Source organism: Polistes fuscatus, unplaced genomic scaffold (assembly GCF_010416935.1).
Source record: "Polistes fuscatus isolate 324 unplaced genomic scaffold, CU_Pfus_HIC Scaffold1, whole genome shotgun sequence".
Lineage (NCBI taxonomy): Eukaryota > Metazoa > Arthropoda > Insecta > Hymenoptera > Vespidae > Polistes > Polistes fuscatus.
The window spans coordinates 3,050,730-3,076,367 of record NW_025112997.1 but is presented as its reverse complement, the minus strand read 5'-3'; the positions used below and the strand labels follow the sequence as shown (position 1 = coordinate 3,076,367).

The window sequence follows — 25,638 nt, the reverse complement described above, 5'->3', positions numbered from 1 at the left end:
TGAGAAAAAATGGGGGAAGAAGAAGAAGAGAAGAACAACAACTTCATGCCGTAAACTTGAAATCGTTTTCCCGCGCGTCATAAATACCGACAAACTTCATGGTGTCGTTTTTACAGACGCTCGGAAAAAAATCACTACTACTCCCATTACATTTTCCCAAACGCGCCAAAAGAAGTATAACTTCAAAAAAATAATATATATATATATATATTAAATAAGAAATAGATATTTAATAATTAATCAACAATACTTCAACTATTCGTCTTAAAGAAAGACTCGATAATTCTTCTTTACGAGAGATCGATTGCTAACTCGAAAGTGACTTACGACAGCGTTTACAAGACTTCAAAGCTTCTCCTTTATGTTACGCCGAAACGGATACGCTTTTACATACAACCCTTTATATATATGTGTATATGTGTATGTGTCTATATGTGTATGTGAGTATCCTTTTCGCAGGTGACACGTGACAAGCTTTATCCGAGCTCTTCTATCCCACGATCCTTACTTCTGTCCGTGAGTTAAGACACTCCTTAGAGACAGTACCTCTTAGTCTTCGTGTTTCTCTCCACGAATTGCGAACAAGATAGGAGAGGAGAAAGAATCCAAGAGTTCAGTGAGATTAGCATGCGACATTTACGCTTTTAACGAGAATTTTCTCTGTAAGTTACACATTTAATCCTTTTCGAATCTATTATTATTCATTTTTCTTCTTTTTTTTTTCTTTTTTTTTTCTTTTTTTATTAAATCAAATTTTTATCGACGCAATATGTATTATAATTTTCAATGAATTATATTTATTTAATTGAATGTTTTTTTTTTTATGAAAATTCGTTAAACGAATACAAATTTATCGATCGATAAAAAGAGAGAGAAAGAAACTTGTTCCGATTTGTTTTTTTTTTTTAAATAATTTTTCACTTTAACGAGAAACCTGTATTAAAATTTAACTCCCAAGTGCTACAATTTAGATAATTCTTTAAAAAAACAAAAAATCTACGATAATTTTATCAACGAATAGATTATATTATTACGATAATAAATTGTAACAGTATTATACAAATTTCTCGGATAAGATAAAGAAAACTTGTTCCAAATTGTTGAAAATATTAAATTATAATATATTTACATATATAAAAAAACATAATATTTCCACTTTCACAAGAAACCCCGTATTAAATTTCTAAATCCCAAGATTTACAATTTAAAGTTACTCAAAAATAATCAAACAACTTTATTCGTTCATTGATAAAATTATTACCATAATATATAATAACAATAATAATAATATTATACAAAATAAAATTTCTCTAAAAAGAAAAGAAAGAGAAACTTGCTTCAAAAAATTTTCTTTTTTAAAATATAAAATTACAATATATTTACATATATATATACAAAAACCATAATATTTCCACTTCAACAAGAATCCTGTATGTAATAAATAATACAATTCTAACCCAATCTACAATATAAAATTAATTATATTAACTAAAAAGAGAACAACTTTCTCGATTCGTTGATAAAATCATTACTATAATAAATAATAATATAATAATATAATAATAACAATAATAATACATAAATTTCTCTAACAAGAAAAAAAAAAAAGAAAACTCGTTCCATTTTCTCTTTCTCTCTCTTTCTCTTTCTATCTCGAAACTTCTAATTCCTATCAAATTCTTTTATCCAACGAGGACAAAGAGTTCAAATGAGATTTTAACGACTCCGTTTGCGATACTTCTCGAGTCCTGTGTAGATGTATTACGTGGGCGTTTAGGGTATGGGCGTTGAAGAGGAAGTCTTCAGTCGACAGGGGTCCTCAACTCGTTTGTCAGACTCCATCGTAAAATATGTTATACTTTTCTTTCCCTTTCCTTCCCTTCCTTCTTCCTCTTCTTTCTATCGATTTTTTTTCTTATTTTATTTTTCTTTTACTTTCATTTTTTCTCTCGTTGTGATGAACACACCGTTCGAAAGAACATTTTAAACACCTTCCATAAGAAATGACGAGTAACAACAACCAGTGAGAACGATTTACGAGCTGACAAGCTCGTCGTCATTCTACTACACTACTCTGATAATTGAATTCGCACCATTAATATCGCGTAATCTTTTCTCTACGCAATTCTGTTAACTCTGTAACTTTGTTGTTTCATTTTAATTACCCTGTTTTGTCGCGTAACATTCTATTACACATAGGAAACACAATAAAGTTTAATCTGAAAATCAGTTTTGTCGATCTTAAAGTTGTGTATATATATAAGTGTATATGAAAAGAAATTTTTTATAATAATTGTAAGACTCAAATTAAATTTAAAAAATATAAATATACAATTAAGATATTGTCAAATAACTTCTATTAATATTTATTACAAATAAAAACGCGTTTAACGAATCTTAAGTTTTCTTATTCTTAAAAATAATTTTTTTAATATTTTTGAAATTTCTGAATTAATATTAGTTACAAATAAAAAAAAAAATAGTAGAAATAAACCTAAAATGTTTCTATAATTAAAAAAGTACACACACACACAAAATTGCATAATTTTTAAAGATTTCTTACAAATATTTATTACGAATAAAGAAAAAAAAAGAGAAAGGTTAACGAATCTTTAAGAATTCCTACGTTTAAAAAAAAAAAAATAGAAAAAAATAAGGAAAAATACCGAATACTAATTTTAGTTTGACCCGAATTAAAAAACACACATACACGTAGTTTCAGAATATTTTTTAAATAGCCTTAACTGATACAACTTGACAGGTAATTATTATCTTTTCAGTTCATGTTGGTGAGAACATAAAAAAAGAAGAAGAATAATTTATCGACAGACGAAACGCAATCTGGTTTCGTTTTGCTACCACCTAACATTTTTTTCTCTCCCTCTCTCTCTCTCTCTCACTTCTTCTCTCTATCTTTTTAACATTTTTTTTTATACAAGAACTAACGTTCGTGCAAACATCAGTAAAGACGAGCAGTCTCTCGAGGTATCGAAAAACAAATTTGCTCGTAGCCCCTAGGGATTAGTAACAGGCGCCATAAAGTACTTGGACTACTCAACTCGGAATAGAAAAATTCATGGATATGAAAGTAGAGGGAATCCGTAAATAAAATAAACGATAACGTATACAACGCGCGTGCGAGGAAGAAAGTGATTCTATGAGACTGCCAACTTGAAACAGAACATAACCATTCATTTCTGGACTATTTAAATTGATAGAAGTAAAAAAAAAATCGATTGAGAAACATCATACTTATCTAATGTAAAAGTTATTTTGAAGAGAGGAAAAAAAAGGAATGAAAAAGAAACATTCGTGAAATCGAAATAAATAAAAAGAAAATATAATCTCATTTGCGTATTCCTTACAATGAATACAGAAAAGAAGAAATGATCCGAAATTTGAGATATAATTAATCAAATAATTGATTGAGTTTGTAAACTTAAAGAATGAATGAAAATTTCTTATTAAAAATATATTACTTTCTATTCGATTATTTAAAGCAAACTAATAAACAAATAAAAAGTAAAATAAATGAATTCTTTTTTATTTGGAAATAGTGAATGAAATGATTTGTTAAAGGAGAATCGGTAAGTAATGATCGTTAACAGGTGATAATGATGATGAATGAATGCGAATAACCTAAGAGAGAAACTCATTTCTATGCGAACTTCATCGAAACTCGTCAAGTGAGACGTACGTATGTGTGTGTATGTTTCTCAACATTCAACAAAATGAATTTCCTCAGGGCGATACAATGTATCCAAGTTTCAAACAACTTAAATATCTTCTCTCACGCGTTAACAAATTTTCTCTCTCGCTCATTCACTTCGGGAAAATAAATTAATAATCAAATCAAACATATGAAACGATCAAAATACTTGTTTACAAACTTTTTAATATAACATATATAATTCTAATATTTAATCATGCATATAAAATGACAACGGAACGTTTTCGTTTTAAAATGTCTTATCGAAATTGATTCTAATTTAATCGCAAATTTTAGAATATTAAATACACACATATATATACACATACGCACATTTGTAAAATATACCAAATGATCATAAATGATCCAAATCATTTTATGTTAACTAACATATTCTAATCTATCCGCAAAAGTTAATGATTTTAAATACATACACACACACATATGCAGATACATACACATAAACTTCTAACATAAATCAAATGAAAGTAAAGGAAGAACCTATATCTCGTAATAATCTACAAGTAAGATAAAGATAAAGATAAAGATAAAGATAAAGGTTGCGTGAATGTAGTTGTAGAAGGGTAAACGAGCTCGATTAGCGAGTGTTAGTGAGAAAGTGAGAGGGATTGAAGAAAATGAAGAAAACATTAAAGAAACATAGATAGAGAAAGAGAGAGAAGGGATGACGGTTGGAAGTAACCACTGAAATTGCCATGAAATTATCTGCCAGTTAACTACAAGAGATCTTTTTTACGAAACTATATAACCAGAGACGAGGTTCGATATATATCGCCAGGCAAATTGCGTCGAGCTTCTCGCATTTCATCTCGTTTCTCTGTGTACGCCCACTCACTCACTCACTCACTCACTCACTCACTCACTAACTCATTCATTCATTCTTCGAATATACACATAAAACGTTTACGCAATATCACAAGACTTTTATTTTCTTTTCCTTTTTTTTAATTTTTAATACCAAAGTAAAATATTCGTGTCAGTTTTAAGTATTCTCAAAAGTGCTCGAACAAATTTCGAAAGATGATAGGATCATTCATCGGGATCATTCGAAAATCATTGATATTCCTATTCCATCAAAATCACGTGTATTCGATCTTATCTTTCTTCTTTAACGTACGAACGCACGCACGCACACATACACACAGAGGGATTCGTGTTCATTTGCACAAAGTGCTTTTCACCGTGCAACCTCTTTCTCTATCTTTACGAGCATGTAAATTGTACAAAAAAAGAAATCGACAACGACGTTGAGAATTTAAGTGATCCCCTCGTTCCATTTACTAAACTTCTTTCTTCGCGTTTCCATGTTAAACTATCAAATCGTGGAATGCGTTGAACGATGATTTTAAATGAAAGAGTAAAAATTTGCTGACACTTAGTTGAATCCCCCCCCCGGAGGCAGGAATGTCCACCTTGAATGGAAGTAAACCTATTACCGTACCCGGTCCTTACCTACTTAAAATTAAAGTAATAATTAAGATTAGAAAATAATACTAATCGTTGATTTATCCAGACGAAGCCCCGGATTCGTTGATAAAGATGTTTATGAAGAAACGAAGATATTATAATTCACACTTTCGACCATGACAATATTTTAATCGAAACGCAAATCCTTTTCTACCGAATTGGCCGAAAGTATGTTAATGATTCTAATCACGTACCGAACAAATTGTTTTTTTAACAAGAATATTTTAACTAATTCTTGCATCGATTTTAAATTACGATTTAATTACTTTTAAAGCAATCTATGCGATTGCATAACAAGAAATGCAAAATTTTTAAAAACGAACACTGACTCTAAAATTGCATTGCCCGCAATCGCAACTGAAGCTCTGAAAATCAAAATTTAGTTAAAGCACGTCGTAGCGTACTTCTGTTTATTTATTATGTTATTAATAAAAAATATATTAATCGTTTTATAATTCAATTATATTTAAACTACGTATTTCAAAAATTCTGAAATCGTGCTACTATTTTTATATGCTTTAATTATTAATAAAAAAAAAAATTATTCAAAAGATGCAACCACAAACTTGTAAACTACATAAAAAAAAAATAAGATAAAATACAAACAAACAAATATCACGTTGCATTCTATCTTTCAAAGAATAAATTGAATCGCGTTAGGGTTATTTTTACAGAAGTATGCTAATTGCGTTAATACCTATAAGAAAGAATAGATATAGCATTAGTGTAAAACTAAACAAGGTACAATATTTATAAATAATCATTTAAACAATTAATTAGAATCTCGATTGTACGTGTCTTGAATTATTTATATGAATTTAATACCATAAGAAATAAAATGAATTTATATTAATAAAATTTAAACAACAATTGCAACGCGTAATTAAATAATTAATTCAATAAATCATTTCATTTTTACATTACAATTAATTAACGAAACGAGAAGTTAAAATTTTCTAATGCACCGAACGTCAGCCATTGGCCCGACAGTGCTTACGTTGCACCATACAAATTCTATGGACACCGTAAGCAATATCGGTTACCGGATCTCACCACTGGGAGGTTGCTGCGTCGGAGATCCATGTGGAAATTAAAAATACATTTTTAAAAATTAAAGAAATATACTTGCACGTCAGTACGTAGTTGTATATACCATCATTGATTAGAATGATTTCCATGGAACGATGGTGAACGTCTTTCTGAGATGATGGAAACAATGGGATGATTGCATACGCCTTTCTGAAACCATAAAAAGAATGAGAGATAATGGTAAAAATTATTGTGAAACCATAGAAAAATATAAGATCATATAATTCTAATTACAAATCTTTTTACCTAATTTCAATGCATTCACGTCATCGATAATGATTGCATGTACCTGTAAATCAAATAAGATTTGATTAGATTACAAAATTTGATAATGAAATATTATTTAATTACCGAGTAATTAAGTTCTTACGTGGAGCGAAACTAGTTGAGACTTATCTCGACGGCGTCCGAAAACTAAATGAAGTATGACGTAGTTCGAGTCACCTCTCCCCTCCTATTTACCTTATAAGGTAATACCGAAATGTTTTTCTATGCGTACTCGATGAAAGACAATGTGTATACATAGCAGATGCTCGTTACCTCGTTTGACTTTGACCTTCACCTTCGTATGTTTTTCTTTATCTCTGCGTACATTCTAACGTATTTGATCATTAGTACACATAAACGTAAATACAAAAAGTAAATACGTTATGTATAATACGTTGAATATGTTATAATAAAATAAACTACAAATAAAATACATTAGTATGAGAATGTATTGGATATACTGTGAATGTATTAATATATACCAATAAAAAATGTGTATTATTCGAGCTTACCGGTATAATAGAAGAAAGCTGAGACGATTACTCGTTCAAATGTTAAAGAATACTGACTGGATCTTTTTTACAATTTTGCAAGTACTTCTTTTATATATGTATGTATGTATTTGATACATGTAACGATATACGATCTAACGAAGACATAATTATATAAAAAATTATTCATTAGAGTATCATTAGAGATGTTAACAAGTATCGATATCGTAAAATTATATTGGAAAATTTGAAAAAGTATTATTAAGTAAGAACACCGATGAGATTTGGCGGGAAATCGTGAAACATACCAAATTTTATTTTCACTAATATCTTTCGAACTTTTTAATATTTCGTTTAGACCACACTCGAGTATAAGAAACTTGCTTGTAGATATCGTTTGATATATAATAGAAAGCTGTACCTTAAAAAATATCTTTCAATTTCCTGAAATTAATGAGATGACAAAAATCCGCTGCAAAACACACCGTTGACAGATTCAATATGGCTGTCACGCTCACGTGATCCCCCGCGAATACAACTAGTGACATCTAAACAATGACAGTTTAATTACTTAACATTTTTTCTATCTACTATATAGAAAAATATCGAAATATTAAAAATAAGATATAGGAACATAAAAATTGTCGAAATATATACTTTATCACCACAAACAATAAAAATCTATCATTATAAGTCGTTATCTATAGAAATAATATCGTAAAACAAGAAAATAATTGCATAGAAAAGTGCATCAAATATACATACAACAGAATTATTTTCTACGTAAATATTTTTTATTCTCGATATCATCGTAATATTTCGATTATGTCACTTCGAAATTATTTGTTAGAAGAATCGAATAGTATATAGAAAAATGATGTACGTTCGAAAAATAATATTAATTACCTTCAATAATTAATGCGACGACGCTTACATGTGATCTTTACCACGGGGACGAAATGAAAAGAACTCTGATTGGTTGAGCAATTGCAATCACGTATTTTGGACGTTACGTTATATAAAAAAATTCATGTATTTTTATAAATAAATAAACATGATTAATAAGATAATAATCGAATTGTAGAGTGATATATCTTATAATATCTTATAATATGAATTAAAAAAGTCATTCGTGAAAAATATTGTTAATCGATTGAACAAAATTAGATGAATATTTTCTTATTTAGAAATTCAAATTAATTATCGCGCTTTATACACGCACATAAGCTTGTCATCACACATACGTAATTCGTCTTTCATCTTGACTACATTAGTTAAACAAGATATATTATACATAATTTATTTATTAAATAAATCAAAAATCAATTCTTTTTTCTATTACACATATACTTATCTCTTGTAAATATTCAAAAAATAATGAATAGAATAAATTCGCATAATTTCTATCGATAATAAAACATTTTTAGTAAAATTCAAATAAATAATTATAAATAATTATAAACATTAATGAATTAAACATGTGTACATATGTGAATATTCTGGTTTAAACTAATGAGCAATTGTATTAAATATTGAATTCCATGATGTTGTAAAAAGAATAAATATAAATATGTGTATATAAAATCATTAAGTTTTAATGAACGATCTCGCAGTAAGGAAGTCACGTGAGTTTGAACGATGATCGGAATTTGTCGCGATTAAGTTTCTCTACAGCAAGTTTCGTTACGAGAATAGATGCTTGAATGGCTCGAAGGGATTAGAGAAACGCGAGATCATTATTTATGCCTTTGCTCAGCACCATACGAGAGCTATCCTGCTTGTTGGGTCTTACGTCTACCTGTTTAAATTTATCATACGTCATGAGCTCTCCAGCTCTGCGTGCCTCCACGACTTTTGCAATAAACGAGCTTTAACTTTTGCATGACCGATGTGATTTCTAAAAAAGTCTCTTTCTTTTTTTTTTTTTTAAAATATTTATAATATTTATTTGTCATACCTTTGATTAGAATTATCACGTGTGTATATATACATTTTTTGATATTATGATTCAAACTCGTTTCAATCTAATCTCAAATGTTTTTTTTATAAACCTAACTATAATATTTTATATTAGTATAATATAAAATTACAAATATATTAATATATATATATTCTTATATTAAATGAGATTAAAATCAAATTTATATATATACAAATAGAAAATATTTTCAAAAGGGAATAAATAAATAAATATATATGCGTGCACATATATAACCGCGTATAAAAAATTAAACAAAAAAATGTCTGTGAACGCATACATACTCGCCGATTATTAAACGCTTAACACAAAAATTCGAGATATTATTCATATTTAAATGAATATAATATGGAATATATTTGAAAATAGGAATAAACAATATTACGAAGTGAATGAATTCCAACAAGCGTTAAGATCATTCTGATAAGGATGAACATGTACTATGCGAGAATGAGACAAGAAATAAAATCGAACATGCGGGGTATGTTGGTGTAGAGAAGTGCGTAGATTATTCAGATTGAAAATCGCTCGTTGCCGACGGATCGGTGGCTATTAGCGTGCGTAACGTCGTTGTTGCTCGTTAAGCTAATAAATTAAACAAGCCGCTGGAACGAGCGTTATAATTACGACGATGTCACACCGTACGTAGTTCGCGCCTCGATTCCGATTATCGTTTCAGGACGACCACGACATATCCTCCTGCATCCTCCATAAAATCGCACGAGTCTCATGATCATTTTCAATATTTTACTTTTTTTTTTCTCTTCTTTTTTTTTTACTTCAATCTTACGTTAATCGACATACCGATCGTATCGTTTTCTCTTCGTTATCTTGTATTTTTTTCTACGAACCATCTTATAGATATATATATTTATCTAATTAATTCATTCCTATTTTTAATGTAATTTTTATTTGTTTTCTTTTTTTTTTTGTCTTTGGTTTTGTTCGTATCATCGAAGTTGCGCATCGATAAGAATTTATCTAATGGATAATCGATTTATTTCGAGATAAATTTAACTTAATTGCAGATAAGTTTTATACGTTGTTAATTAGGTATTCCTTTTTTTATTTTTAAATAATTAAGTTACAATTTTATCAGATGTCCCATAATCGAAGTTAAACTCGTATTAAAATATTACTTCTAGCGGAATTGCAATTTAAACATTTTTTAAATATTCATATCTAATTAACGAATAATTAAATATTTATGATTAACACATACACACGCGCGCGCGCGCACATACACAAATTCGTAGATATAAGAATATTTTAATATCAACTTATGTAATAATATTTTTTCTAATAATTTTTCATAATTAAAACTTTATCATTTAATTCATTTAAATTTAGTGAAATATTTTTCTCGATAAATTAATTTCTCGATAGAGAATGTTAATAAATCTAACCCACTTTATTATTAACGAGTTAACACGAAGTATTATTTGTTCATAACAAGATATAATAAATAATAATAAATAAACATGAAAATAAATCGTCTCACAATTTTCCTCCAACTCTAAGATACCTGATTTGAATACAATGCTTGTATAAATATACTTGTATGTCCGACGAATCACTAATTGCGAAATGCGATCGATCTTTCGAACGATCTATCGATCCTTGTTGATCTTTTCGACGACAAAATTCGTCCGGTTAATTTTACGCGTGCGAATTCAACGACGAAGACGACGACGACGACGACGACGACACGGATTTATCGTTTTAGGGCGGTAACTCCTAAGATAAGGGGTAGGAGGGAGAGGTGGGGGAGGAATCAAAGAGAGAGTGAGAGAGAAAACGAGAAAACGAGATCCTACTAGAAATTGATTGAATATTTATGAAGCTTGCGCGTATTGATTTATACCTAAAACCTTTCAGAGTTAACTTTCATGAATATATTATTATCACGATCGATCTAAAGATTTAAATCATTCTTCTCGAGCTTACTATCGCCTCTCGCTGACACGAAACTTTATGAATAATTATTAAATCCTATAAGTTCTAAAGGTGCCGATTAAAAAAAACAAAAAAATTAGATGAAAGAGAGAAAAAAAAGCGGAAAACTCGTGTAATCCACACGCGACCGAAGTTAAACTTCTTCAGCTTTCTTATGTTGATATTATAACTATATTGAATTATTAGATTATTCATTATATTTTTGTCTGCACACTTACAGTGTACACGAAAACGAAATATTATTAAAAGTAACTTATAAATAAATATAATTGTAAATATAAACCCCCTATATATAATTTCTCCCGGAAACATACGCGAATGTTTAAATCAACATAAATATTAAAATAATCTCGTTGATCGTAAAAAATACAATTTATTTTAGATTCTAAATTGCAATTTTATGAAACAACCATAATGTTCGAATTCTTGCATAATATTCGAATTTACATGAAATTAATTTTAATATTAATAATATATATAAATAATATTAATAATATTGAATGAATTTTAATTGAAATTATCGTTCATTGTAAAAAGGTTAAATTAATTTTAAATTGCACTTTGCACATAATATATGAATCCATGAATCACGCGATAACATTATGCATAGAATTAATTTTTTATACAATATTTTTTATAATGTCAACAGGATGTCGTTGCAACATGATAGGATCAATCAGTTCAGCATGCGATATAGTGACCGGCCAATGTCAATGCAAATCTCACATAATCGGTAGACAATGCGATCAATGTCAGGTGAGTTCTTTTTTTTTTCTTTTTTTATCCTTCACGCAAATAAAAAAAATGTCTCTCGTAAAATCGTATTCGTAATCGGCATGAAATTTCATCGCAGACAGATTACTGGGGCTTGACAACAGCGGCAGGATGTACACCGTGCAATTGCGATCCCATAGGTGCTTTTAATTCTTCCTGCCAACAAAATACAGGATCGTGTTATTGCAGACCAGGTGTGGCAGGTCCACGTTGCGATACTTGTCTCACCGGTTATTATGGTTTCTCGTCTAATGGTTGTCAAAGTGAGTTAATTGTTCCAATTTAGTCGATTTTCATTTAACCCGAAATTTGAAGAATCTTACTTTTTATTTTCATTTATAATCTCTATTTACTATATACAAAATATTTGTTTTCATTAAAAAGGATGCGATACCTGTGTAAGACCAGGACACATATGTGACCCCGATACAGGACGTTGCGTTTGCCCAAGCTTGACCTATGGTGAACACTGTGATCGATGTAGACCAGGTTCATGGAACCTTATTCCAGGAATTGGGTGCAAATCATGTGCCTGCACATTAGGTTCAACGAAATCTCAATGCGATAATCGAGGTCAATGCGTTTGCAGAATCGGTTACGATGGTCTTAGATGTGAAAAATGTGCTAAAGGTTATTATGGTTATCCGAGATGTCATCCTTGTGGTTGCAATCCTGCTGGTACACTTACTTGTAACGGAGAAGTTTGTGATTGTAACGAAAGTGGCCAATGTCCTTGTAAGGTAAATTACAAATTATTATAATTAATATTTTATTCAAAATATTATATTCAATATTTATGCGTATCTTAATCAGACACCGTTATTTTATAAGATCTTATAAAATGGTAAATATATTCTATCGATTATTTTATTTTTCTTTCAAATTTGTTTACGCGTGTGTGTGTAAAAAAACAACTATTTGTTTAATATTACTAAATAGTTATATATATATATATATGAAATGCGATATAATTTTGTTTTCTTCACATTTGCATATAAATTAGGAGAACGTCGCAGGCAGACAATGTGATTTGTGCAAGAACAGTACCTTCGGTTTGGCTAAGGACAATCCGAAGGGCTGCACCGAATGTTTCTGCTTTGGTAGAAGCAAACATTGTCAACAGGCTGGTTTCAGTTGGGGATTGAGAAGAATTCAAAAACCTAGGACACTTTACATCAATGAATCGGTCAACGATATTATGGTGAACCTTTCTAAAATAATTTTTATACAATCTAATCGTTCTAATTAATGAATTATTTATTTATTTATATTCCAATTGTAGATTACCGATTCAAGTTCAACGGCATTTGTTTCCTCAAACGGTGAATTAGAAGTTAAGAATGATTTGACAATAATTCCTAACACAGAAGGCGACGTAATCCTTCCAGCTAATTTCTATTACAATTATCCCCTTTATTGGAGATTACCCTCAACATTTTTAGGCGACAAGGTATAAACAATGAAAAAATCCTTACTTTCTGCACAAAAATATGTATAATCATTTAAATAAATCATTTAATAATCAAGGTTATATCTTATGGCGGATTATTACGTTTTTCGACATCAACCGATGGTGGAATATCATTGAGAACAACGCACAAATATCCACTTGTCCAATTGCAAGGAAACAACAGGATCATATTAGAATATTACTTGCACACATCTGTTAAGGATAATCACTATGAAGTCAGGTATAAAGAAAGAAAAAAAACCCTTGAAATATCTTCAAGTGACAGAGTATCTTTCTTTGTAGATTTCACGAATCTTTATGGCAATTATACGGCAGACCGGATTACAAAGTAACGAGAGAAGTATTAATGGTTGCTTTACAAAACATTCAACAAATTATCATCAAAGCTACGGACAATGCGGATTTCACAAAAACGAGGTAATCCAATATAGCAACGACTATAAATACCACCACTTCTTGGCGCGTATATTCGATTAGAACAAATAAGAAATCATATTTACGTAATCGTATGAAAAAAAAAAAAAGAAAAAAAAAAGAAATGCAAATTTGATTGTTAGCCTGTTGGAAGCATCGATGGAAGCTGCAGTATTAACTCACACCCATTCACCACCACTGGCAAGTGGTGTAGAGATTTGTCAGTGTCCTCCGGAATATAACGGGACATCTTGTCAGGATCCAAGTATTGGTTACTATAGATCGTATGAAAACATAAACGTCACGTCGACCATAGTAATTGATCTTGTGGGACAGGCTAGGCCATGTCAGTGCAGCGGTAGATCAGAGATATGTGACAGAGAGACGGGATATTGTCAAGTGAGTGACTAGGATCTTCTCTAACTGCTTGTCGTACATAACGAACCGTGTAATCGTAAACACCATAGGTATCTACATACCTAGATAGTTAGATGATACTGTATAATGTTTCATGGACGTGTGTCTATGTTATTTTATTTGTAGAATTGCCGAGGCAACACCGTTGGCCCGAGATGTGAGATCTGTGCGGATAGTTTTTACGGACACCCCGATATAGGTGGTTGTAAACCTTGTCCATGTCCACAGGTTGATAAAAGGTTCTCGAGTAGCTGTATCGTTCGGGATGATAGCGAACCAATTTGTCATTGCAAACCTGGTTGGTAAATTATTTCATATTCTTGCATTTTTATACTCCCCTTTTACGAGTTAAAGTCACTTCTCTACTAAACACCTTTTCAATCTTATTCAATACTACTTGACTCTCTGGAATCAACACGGTAAACGGTTTTTATTTTTACTCAAAATATCCGCGTTGATTTACTTTAATGATCTAATCAAAAAGAACTAGTAATCCAACCATGAGTAGGCCATTTATCGTAAATTATTTTATCACACACACACACACACACATATAATATTTTATATATAAAATATTATAATATATAATTTTATAAATAAATAAATGACGTTAATTTTTTTTTAACACACAGGTTATACCGGTAGAATGTGCGAACGTTGTACACACAATTATTATGGTTTCCCTAATCTACCTGGTGGCCAATGCGTACCATGCAATTGCAACTTGGCTGGTAGTACAAGTGACAGATGCGATCATAAAACAGGACAATGCAATTGTCGTTCTGGATCAACTGGAAGGGATTGTTCGCAATGTACGGCTTATCGTCACGTTTACATTGATAACGTTTGCACGTGTGAGTACATTATACGATAATATTATTATACATTGTTCTATTGTTAGATTATTGGTATCCTGACGTTTAACAATTGTTAGCATGCAACGACAACTGTACTGGTCTATTATTGGATGACATTGATTCTATGATGGAAGAACTTGCTGTTGGTACTTCACACATTGCTGACGGTTACGTACCTCCCCCCTGGGAGGAATTAAATTACGTCGATTCTAATGCGAGCCTTCTGCTAGGCCAATTTAAATTGCAAAGTCAACTTAAGGAAAGAATGAAGAACGTGCCCTGGTACGAATACAAAAAGATCATGAAAAATGCTGAAACTTTTTTAAGAAATGTACGTACTTTAAACTCAGTTTTCAGTGTGCTTAAAAATCTGACTTAAAATTCATCAATAATTTTTCCAGAAAAATTTAAATACGATTGAGATTATGAATTCCTTTTTTGTGTGTGTGTGTGCGTGTGTCTCCCCCCATGCGTTCGCCTCCCCTTGTTCTGGATCGTGGGGAAGGATCGATCGTTGACCGCCTATGGGTATTTTTTGTTTCTTCTATTCCATTTTTTTTCATGCAACATTCTTTGTTTTTCACCTCTATCCCATACAAAACGTACATTCTTTCGATTGTATTGTTCTGCAGGCAATACCGACCGTCCTATCCGTGGCGTTTCAATTTTTGTGCGCTTTTTAAAACAAATCGACCGATCTAAAAAATCATCATTTTCTCCCCGTGCGTTCATAATTTTCGCATAATTCGAAATCTTCTTTCTTCCGTGAACGCCTCTGATATTGGCTAAACTAAATTGTTGGGAAAATCACTCTCGTATATACATTTCGTTTTTCTTCGTCGATCCATCCAAATTTTTTTCAACAATTTTCTTTCTTTTTTTTCCCTATTTTCTCGCATACTATGTCTCAACAATTGAATTCTCACGGTGCCGCTAACAAAAGAATTGAAATAAAGAATTCTTTGGACATAGCGAGAAAGATATTACACGATCTGCACACTGTTAATTTATCGAAGAAAACGATAAAAATTGAAAAGTTCATCGAGTAAGCATCGAACAACTCTTTGAATTAATTTTATTTCCTTTAAAGCATAATATTATAATAAAATGAATGAATTTGAAATTTGATTTACAGTGACACCGATGATTATATCAATTGGTTAAATTCTGTTTACAATTCGACGGAACCGATAACAATACTCCAATGAGCGATACGGTGATTTCTTTTGAACAATGAACGCTATGAATAAATCTTAGAATTCAAACTTATTTGGAATTTTCTAACCCTACAGCCGGACTTTACACTACTGCTATTAACAAAAACTTTACGTAGAGTTTGAAAATTATTGCGATAAAATCACTAAATTAACGAAAGATATCGGTAATATAGAGGATAGTAAGCAATTGATCGAAGAAGCTAAAGGATTCATAATTACAGCGATCCGACAAATGATCTTCCAGTTGGTATAATTTAAAAGAAAAAATAATAAAAAGAAAAAAAAAAGAATTTATCCGAAAATATGTAAATAATATATATTTTTAGGATCTTCCGAATCTGGAAAAAAAATTATCATATTGGATCGATCAATTGCACGTTAGGGAAGAAATATTGTACAGATTGAATTACGAGTATAACGATAAATAACGTTTACCGGCAATAGAACATGCGAAAAATTTATCCAATTACGTGGACGCATTATGTTAGGTACGTAAATCATTTTCTTTTTTTCTTTTTCCATAATTATTACTATTATTATTATTATTTATTATTATTATTATTATTATTATTATTATTATTATTCTACATAACTATTTTCATATATATTTGTTTTTTTTTTTTATAATAATTTACCAAATCACCAAGTATTTGTTTTTTAATTTTTAATTATTCGCGTTGTTTGTAAATCAATCCCAGAACTGATAAGAAGGAATTAATTTAATTTTTCTAGAAATTCATTTTAAAATCATTTTTATTTTAATATTATAATAATAAAAAAATATATATATATATTATATATTAATTATTTTAATTAATATATATATATTCAAAATGTCTTATCAGTTAATGGGTATATGATTTTCGAATAATATATATTTGATAATACTTTGTGTAATCGATGCTCGATGACTTGATAAAGTGCAACTCGCGTTTCTGCCAAGCAGTCTGTTTTCGGAGACACGCGACATAGCGGCAAGCCCGCTGAAGGCAAGTCAAGCATACAAGAACATCGTTGACAGCTTGACAAAAGCTAATGACACTGCATTAATGGCCAAAATGACAGCTGAAAATACTTTCTCTCAGGTATAGAAAAAAAAAGAAAAAAAAGATTCTAAATATTTATCTTGTTTATAAACAATATTTCATCGACACTTATTAACAATTAACAATTAATTATATATATATTTTGGTTAGTTACGTTTAATCGAATTTCATTTAATTAATATTAAAATTATAATAAAATTGTATTTAAAAAAAGAAGAAAACATTTTTGTATTTTGAACTCATATTTTTACAAATATAATATAAATTAAATTATATATTGATATTAAACACGAAATTTATTTTCCATGAAAGGTTTTACCGGATGGGAATAAATCGAAATCATTGTTGGACGATTCGATAGAAATTTTAGATGGTTCGTTGGAACAATTAAAAAAATCCAACGATATGATGGAATCCGTGGAAACTTCAATAAACAAAACGGAATATCAGAAGGATGCTGTGAATTATTTGAAAAATACTTTAAACAATACCGAGATACGTGATAACAAAATAAATGTTAAATTGCGCGAAGTACAGAATGAAAGCAAAGAATGTAAGTAAAAATTTATCTAAACGGGATGTTATTGAAAAAAAAAAGAAAAATAAAAATAACAAAAAACTAACGAAAAGAACAAACCAAAAACAAAGAAATTTTTCTATATTTTTTTAGTACAAGAAAAATTAGAACAAGTAATGCAGGAAAACGATAAAGTATCGGAATCGGTGAACGATATGAAAATGTTAATAGACGATTACAGGAAAGGTATTTCCGATCGGTTGCAACCAAAATTGCAAGATTTGAAAAGAGAAGGAGACTCGAAGATCAGCTTGGCCAGTGAAAAATGTATACAAAATATTCAAAGAAATTTATTATAAACCAAAATTTATATAAGATCATTAATTCTTAATTAACTGACGACGATTAATCTATTTTCTCTTTTCTCCTTTTTTTTTTATTTATCTTTTTAGTATCAGAAGCTTTGAGTAACATTAAAAAAGCAGATGCAAAATTGATAAGTTTATCTAACGCAGCAGTAAAACGTAAAAGTGTTTTTGATAAATATAACGACACACTAACATTTAAACTACAAAATCTCAAAGACAAGATTGCTGAAGCAAGAAACACTGCTGAAGGGGTAAACAAACAAACAAATTTAATATCCTGTCATTTTGTTGTTAATATTTCATTTAATTATTTTTAATCTTGTAGATTCGAGTATCCGTCAAATCTGTGGAAGATAAAAAATGTGTAAGATCTTACAGACCGAATACTCTTCAACCTCCATCAATGACAACCATAATCATGACTTTTGCTATTCCTGACAATCGAAGAGACGGATCTTTACTTTACTTACCTAGTAGTCTCAACGTACGTTCATTTCATTTTTCTTTTTTAATCTGCCCATATATATGCAAATTAATTTTAATTATTATTTCAATTGACAATGTTATTGGATATTTGTTTCTTTTGTAATTGGATAGGACGATTTCGTAGCGTTGGAAATGATCGATAGGAAAGTGAAATTTGTATGGAACGTAGGAGGGGGTACAGGAATTTTAACTCATCCTGAAACCATTGAGAGTGGTAATCTCAAAGAGGATCGGTTTTGGTATCGCATTGAAGCCGAAAGGTAAACGAATAAATAAACAAATAAAATCTCAACGAATAAAAATTTGCCCTAATCACCCCCCCCGCTCCCTGAAAAAATCTTACTTCTTTTTCTTTACCTGCATTTACAACTGAATTCATTTTCTTCGTTCATAATTTTGACTAATTTTTCTAGAATAAGAAACGTAGGTAAACTGAGCGTGAGAAAACAATCATCGACATCGGGAAGATATCTCCCAGTTATCAATTCAACCGATCCAGAATATGGTAGATTCGATATAACCAGTATGGATCGTGTTTGGTTGGGAGGTATACCTGAATCTCAAAGAAGACCTGTTGAACTTACCGGTGCTAATGGTTTACCTGCTTGCGTTCATCAGCTCATTCTTGATACCAAACCAATTGGTTTGTGGAATTTTATTACAACCGCACCTGACATGGCTTGCGAAGCTTGCATGGAAGGGTAATTATTATTATTATTATTATTATTAATATTATAATTGAACAGTTTATTATGAAAGTAGTGTAAGAATTCATTTTTGGAAACAAAAAATAAAAAATTCATAAAACACAATTTTGATATTTTCTTTACAATTAATGAAAATTACGTGTTTCCTCAATTTTTCTTCCCAAAAATAAACTCTTATATCACTCTCATAATGAACGTTATCAATTATAACAATATATATATACTTTTAATTTATTAATTTATTATTATTTATAAAATAGAACCGAGGATATCAGAGATGACATAGCTTACAGCTTTAATGGCGAAGGTTATGCTGTTAGAAACAAAGTGTCTTCTGGTCCATACAACAAATACACTTTCGGCGTGTCCATCAGTTTCCGTACATACGATGAAAATGCTTTAATATTTTTAGCGATAAATGAGAAAAACGTACGTAATATTTATTCTTTGTTTTTTTTGTAATTATAAACATTTAAAACCCTCATAAAAAAAAACAAAATCAAAATAAATTTGAATTAACTCTTAACTTACACAAAAAATAATTGACTTTATCCAACATAAATCTCACGCTTACGGTAAAAAAAAACACTTACAGTGTTCTAACAAATAAACAAAATAAAATAAAATTAGAATAAATTTGTAAGTTAAAAAAAAAAAGAAAAGTAGATTTTATCCAACTTCAATTGCACGCTTACAGTGTTCTAGAAAAAAGAATAAGAAGAAAAAATCAAACCAAAGAAATAATATAATATATATAAATTTGAATGAATTTTTAATTGAGAAAACAAAAATAAAAAATTAATTTTATCCAATTTAAATTGACAGATCAAACACATCATGATATTTCTTCGCGAAGGAAGAGTTATACTTTACGTTGGTTATGGTGGTAACGTTAGCATGGAAATGTCATCGACTTACAAATACAATAATGGTAATTGGACCACCGTGGATGCTCTTCGACAATATCACTTACGTAAAAGTATAGAGAAATGTAGTTTGAACGTTGGTGGAGAGAATGATAAGAAGATAGGTGCACCAACACCGCAACCGAAAAAGAAAGATATTCCTGACTTATCTCGAGCTAAATATTACTTCGGTGGTGTACCACCCAGTTTCAAAGCTGAAATTATAATATTACCGTCTCAGGTATCCTTTCTAGGATGTATGTCTAATATTATTGTACAAGAAGGCTACGATCCAATGGCTGAACAATATTATGGCGTTGAACCCACTTGTGCCAACAAGGTAAAATCATTTCTTTTATATATATTTATCCAGGGGGGGGGAAATAAAAGTTTATTCGTATTTCTGATAAAGGGAACAAAAAATATACCGTCTCAGGTATCCTTTCTAGGATGTATGGTCTAATATTATTGTACAAGAAGGCTACGATCCAATGGCTGAACAATATTATGGCGTTGAACCCACTGGTGCCAACAAGGTAAAATCATTTATTTTATATATTATTATCCAGGGGGAGGGGAAATAAAAGTTTATTCGTATTTCAATGATAAAGGGAACAAAAAAGAACAATTATCTTTGTTCTTTTTTTCTTTTGTTTCATATTTTTACATCCAGTCTTATCGAAATAATATAAAAACTTGTTAATAAGTCTTCAACAGAGTTTTGTACAAAAACTTCCCTTAAAATACGAAAATACTTTTATTCCCGATTATTCAATATTCGAATGAATGGATTAATTAATTAATTGTCATTTTATATTTTAGCCATTGAGAACAATTGGTTTTTATGGTAACGGTTATCTCGAACATTCTGCTTTTACATTACGTAAAATAAGTTCATCATTTAGTTTCGCGTTCAGAACACTGCAGGAGGAAACGATTCTTTTATTATCCACTTTCCAAGGTCAAGAAGAAAGATTATACGGTCCCCAATCAATGAACGAGGACATATCTGTAATAATTTATTTTTTTTTATTTCTATTATTTTATTAAATTATGTTTTTCTTCTAATCGTTAATGTTAATTTATTATTATTTTGTTTTTTTTTTAGAATGAAAATTATTATTCCGTTTGCGTGATTAATGGACAAGTGGAGGTACGAATAAATGGTGGAAAAGGAGAAGTCGTTTTAAGATCTAATGATACGTTCAATGATGGAAGATATCACACTATTACGATTATTAAAAAAAGAAAGGAAGTTGAATTAAGGATCGATGATGCATATCAAAATACAGCAAAATTAGCAAGCAGTGCAGCTATCAAAGCACCTGATTCTAACGGTGGCCTCTTCTTCGGTGGACTTCCGGCTTTGATTAATAATACCAAAATGGCGGCTACTAAAGTTCCTTTGTACGGTTCAATCAAGGATGCTATCTTCAATGACGAGTAAGTTTCAACAAAATAATTAAACGGAATATTTTATATTCAAATTTATAATGAAAAGAATTTTATATTCATTTAGAATTCGTAAATTTTTCAAAATAAAAATCACGCTTATTATGTAATAAATGTAAAAAGAAAAAAAAAGAACGAAATGATTTTATTTATCTAAAATTCCTAAATTCTGAAAAATATGCAAAATGTTAATAAAGAAATTTGATATAAAATAAAATATTATTATTTATTTAGGATTCTAAGATTTGACGATGCCATTACTTTCGATCATGCACTGATTGGTCGAGCAGGTCCAAGCATGGGTAAAGATATTCCAAATTACACCCCCTCTGCTTCATTGTCAAGAGGAATGTCAACGCAACCTGAGGGTTGTCAAAAGGTTCCTTATTACTCTCTGGAACCAGGAGCTTTAAAATTTGGCGACAAATCGCATAGCCATACTCAGCTTTATCTGAATTTTAAAAAATTTTGGGAAAAAAAGTATTCGATCGAGTTTGACTTCCGGACTTATTACCCTAATGGCCTGTTATTTATTACACCGGTAAAATGAAATAAATGAAAATAAAAAAGTTGAAAGAAAAAACAAAATAAATAAATCATTAAAACACAAGCGCATAATTTTTCTTATTTTTAATTTACAGGGACTTAGATTGAAACATTATCTGATGGTCATAATCAAAGATGGCCAATTGCTACTTCTCGTCAAATGCAAACAAAAGAAAGAAATTTTATTCAAGACCCCATTCAACGATGGAAATTGGCACCACGTTGTATTGAGTCATGACGAAAGAAGATTAACCCTAATCGTTGATACTCAAACGCCTCGTACAATCAAAGTACCTCGAAAAATAGGTTTAGCACCGATGATGTATATCGGTGGATTACCAGAAAGTGGTACACCATTACCCGAACAAGTTGTCGTCAAATTGGAAACATTGAAAGGTTGTATCAGAGGTTTGAGAGTTAATGGAAACATTTACGATATGGTTGGTTCTACCAGTCGTGCTTACAACGTTGGCCAATGTTTTCCTAGCGTTGAAAGTGGCGCTTACTTTCAAGACGAGGCTTACGCGATTTACAGTAAATTTCAATGAACTCCTAATTATTAGAAAACCATTGAGAATTTTCTCAAAGATTTATTTTAATAAAATACGAAATGTTTATACTTTTTCAGAAAAAAATTTTGAACTAGGAGCCGTGTTAGAATTGCAATTAGAATTCAGAACGTCGGAATTGTCGGGTGTCCTGCTTTCGATAACTGCACCTAGTGGTTCTCCATCATTGTCCTTGGAACTGAACAATGGTAAAGTTATAATGTCTGGTGATTTGGGTGACAGTAATCCGTTGTACGTCGAACAACGATTCCCAAGCCCTTATGCTATCTGTGACAATCGTTGGCACCGGATTCAAGCTGTTTACAATGACGAAGAATTAGCTTTGAAGGTTGATGATCTAGATCAAAAATATGGTTTACCTACTAACGTTAATTATCATTTTATGGAGTCCACTACTTTGGGTCCACTTTACATCGGTGGTTTACCAGGTAATAACAAATTAATTTTTTTTTAATCGATTAAATCAAATTATGCATAAACGAACCAAACGTCAGTTTTTAATAAATTCAAGTATTGCTTTTATTTATTAAAAAAAAAGTAACACGTGCATTATATTGTATTACAATTAATTAATTAAAATACCAAACATTTTCTTATTATCACAATGACAAATGCAATAAGAAATGAAACTCAAAATAGAAAAAGAAAATAAACGAACTCGCATTTGGTTTGTTAAAATGCATAATGGGGTTTTAATCGTGTCATTAAATTATTACAAATATTAAATTATTATAAACATTTATAAATATTTTAAGCATCTGCTATGAAAGGAACCTTATTAACGCGAGATCATTTCAATGGGTGCATAAGAAACGTAATGATAGGAGGGGAAAGACGTGATTGGACGGATATGGCCGAGCTGCATAACATACACTTGAGTTCATGCCCAATACAATGATGCAAATAAGCAATAAGTGCATCGAAACAATCCAAAGACTGTTACGCGCTACCTAGTGACGAACTTTTAATTAAGAATTTTATTTTATTTTTTTTTTTTTTTTTCGAATATAAAATAATAATAATAATAATAATAATAATAATAATAATAATAATAATAATAATAAATAATAATAATAATAATAATAGTAATAATAATAGTAATAATAATAATAATAATAATAATAATAATAATAACAATAACAATGATAATAATAATAATCGTTACATACCGAGGTAAGTGCCATAACGCGACAAAGGGATTAATTAATTAATTAATTAAATAAATAAATAATAAATAATAATCCTTAAGACGTAAGACTTAGCGAAGCCAAAAGATGCTAAAATATAAAATCTATTAAGCTCTAAGGATAGTAAAGAAAAAACTTGGATATCAGTCTGCGTTTAATAAAATCATGGCACAAACTCGTAACACACAGTATCCACGCACACGTGTAAACAATTATTTCAAGTGACTATATATATACGATATATATATTTAAATATATATGTGTATAAATATATAATATAAATGTGTAAGTAACAAAATCACTGCCCAGTGTTGAAGAATATTTAATTGAATTCACGATTACACGAATGTTCGATGATTTTCAAACAATTTGTATATTTCCAACGAATTAATGAATTATTGAGTCATTTCACTCCACGTGTGATCGAAAAATTTTATTGAACATTATCACAAACGATTATTTCTTCAAAAATATATTCTAAAAATATACGTAGGTTATTTTATTATACCAAGAAATATCATCGTATATATAAAATAACTTATGATTTGGATATAATTTTTTATTAAATCATTGCAGCAAATGAAATATTTTATTCCCGACAATGAGAGAACATTAAATTTTTAATCGAATCATCGATCGAGTAATTGAATTAAATAATACCGAACACTGCCACTGCCATATAGAATAATTATAAATACAATTTAGAGAATAGGAAACACGTTGTAAATCAGTATTTAAAGCTATTATTTATTACCATTGATTTATCTATGTAATTATGATTTACAATTGATCGTACTCTAAATAAGCTAAATGAGTACCATCAATTGATAACATATTAAATAGTAAATAGAATTACAAATTAAAAACAAAATGTTTTATACTTTTATGCGGTATTAACGTACTGAATTTAATAATACTTAAGTAAAATAAGAAATATGACTTTTGAAAAAAGATAAATGATATTCGCGTGATAGATCTAATCGAAAGGCTATTTATTGTATCGAAATAAAATAAAAAACAATCCTTGTAAAGCCAACAGTGCCCGTGACAAAAAAGTCTTCTCTTTGTGAGAATAATAATAATAATAATAATTAGAGGAAAAAAATTTTGGAAAAACTATGTTTTAAGAGACACCTTAAACATTCATATGTGGTCATTGAATTGTAATATATTATATATATATATATATATATATATATATATATTTAGATAAATATACAAAAAAATTAATAATGATACTCTATTATGTAAAAAAAGAAAATATACAATGTCAAAATATATTTATCTAATCATTTAATCAACCTAATTTAATTCCTGTATTAATGGCGTACAGCGAAGTTTTTACCCATGCATTAAAGTTACTAGTCAAAATCAAATTCATAATTACCGACGGTTCAAAGAATTTAAATGTGCAATTACCGACCGTACTAAAAATTTCTTTTTACCGACCGCAAAAAAGTTGGCATAGAATCTCAACAACTGAAAAAAATAAAAAAGTGTATTTAATTGCTCACTAATCGCTCATTTTAAATCCAGAATTGCTCATTTTATTAATTAAATTTTCATAAAGGAGAAAGTCGTTTTACCGACAATCTAAAAAAACATGAGCGAATTATTACCGATTATAAAAAACATACCGACAGTTGAATAGACTCGAATCAATTATTACCGACAGAGAAATAAAATTTAATTGGCAAAGTTTGAATATAAAAGAACAACAGCATGCG

General features: G+C 29.7%; 1 protein-coding gene across 1 annotated transcript in view; it reads left to right on the top strand.

Moving 5' to 3' along the window:
* LOC122521378 (laminin subunit alpha-1) overlaps positions 1 to 23,740 on the top strand; it is a gene marked incomplete at its 5' end in the record, with an annotated part of 99,648 nt that extends 75,908 nt beyond the window's left edge. Inside the window, 30 exon segments of the mRNA XM_043642056.1 lie at positions 11,628 to 11,734; positions 11,832 to 12,015; positions 12,137 to 12,492; positions 12,756 to 12,953; positions 13,035 to 13,202; positions 13,280 to 13,443; positions 13,506 to 13,640; positions 13,781 to 14,036; positions 14,181 to 14,352; positions 14,687 to 14,908; positions 14,989 to 15,242; positions 15,544 to 15,581; positions 15,855 to 15,956; positions 16,047 to 16,080; positions 16,455 to 16,611; positions 17,050 to 17,213; positions 17,487 to 17,727; positions 17,845 to 18,018; positions 18,144 to 18,310; positions 18,385 to 18,543; positions 18,657 to 18,805; positions 18,959 to 19,246; positions 19,513 to 19,681; positions 20,078 to 20,497; positions 20,980 to 21,168; positions 21,266 to 21,600; positions 21,844 to 22,150; positions 22,251 to 22,689; positions 22,784 to 23,152; positions 23,480 to 23,740. Coding sequence (XP_043497991.1) covers positions 11,628 to 11,734; positions 11,832 to 12,015; positions 12,137 to 12,492; positions 12,756 to 12,953; positions 13,035 to 13,202; positions 13,280 to 13,443; positions 13,506 to 13,640; positions 13,781 to 14,036; positions 14,181 to 14,352; positions 14,687 to 14,908; positions 14,989 to 15,242; positions 15,544 to 15,581; positions 15,855 to 15,956; positions 16,047 to 16,080; positions 16,455 to 16,611; positions 17,050 to 17,213; positions 17,487 to 17,727; positions 17,845 to 18,018; positions 18,144 to 18,310; positions 18,385 to 18,543; positions 18,657 to 18,805; positions 18,959 to 19,246; positions 19,513 to 19,681; positions 20,078 to 20,497; positions 20,980 to 21,168; positions 21,266 to 21,600; positions 21,844 to 22,150; positions 22,251 to 22,689; positions 22,784 to 23,152; positions 23,480 to 23,622 — 6,260 coding nt within the window.
* Between the last annotated feature and the right edge of the window lie 1,898 nt (positions 23,741 to 25,638).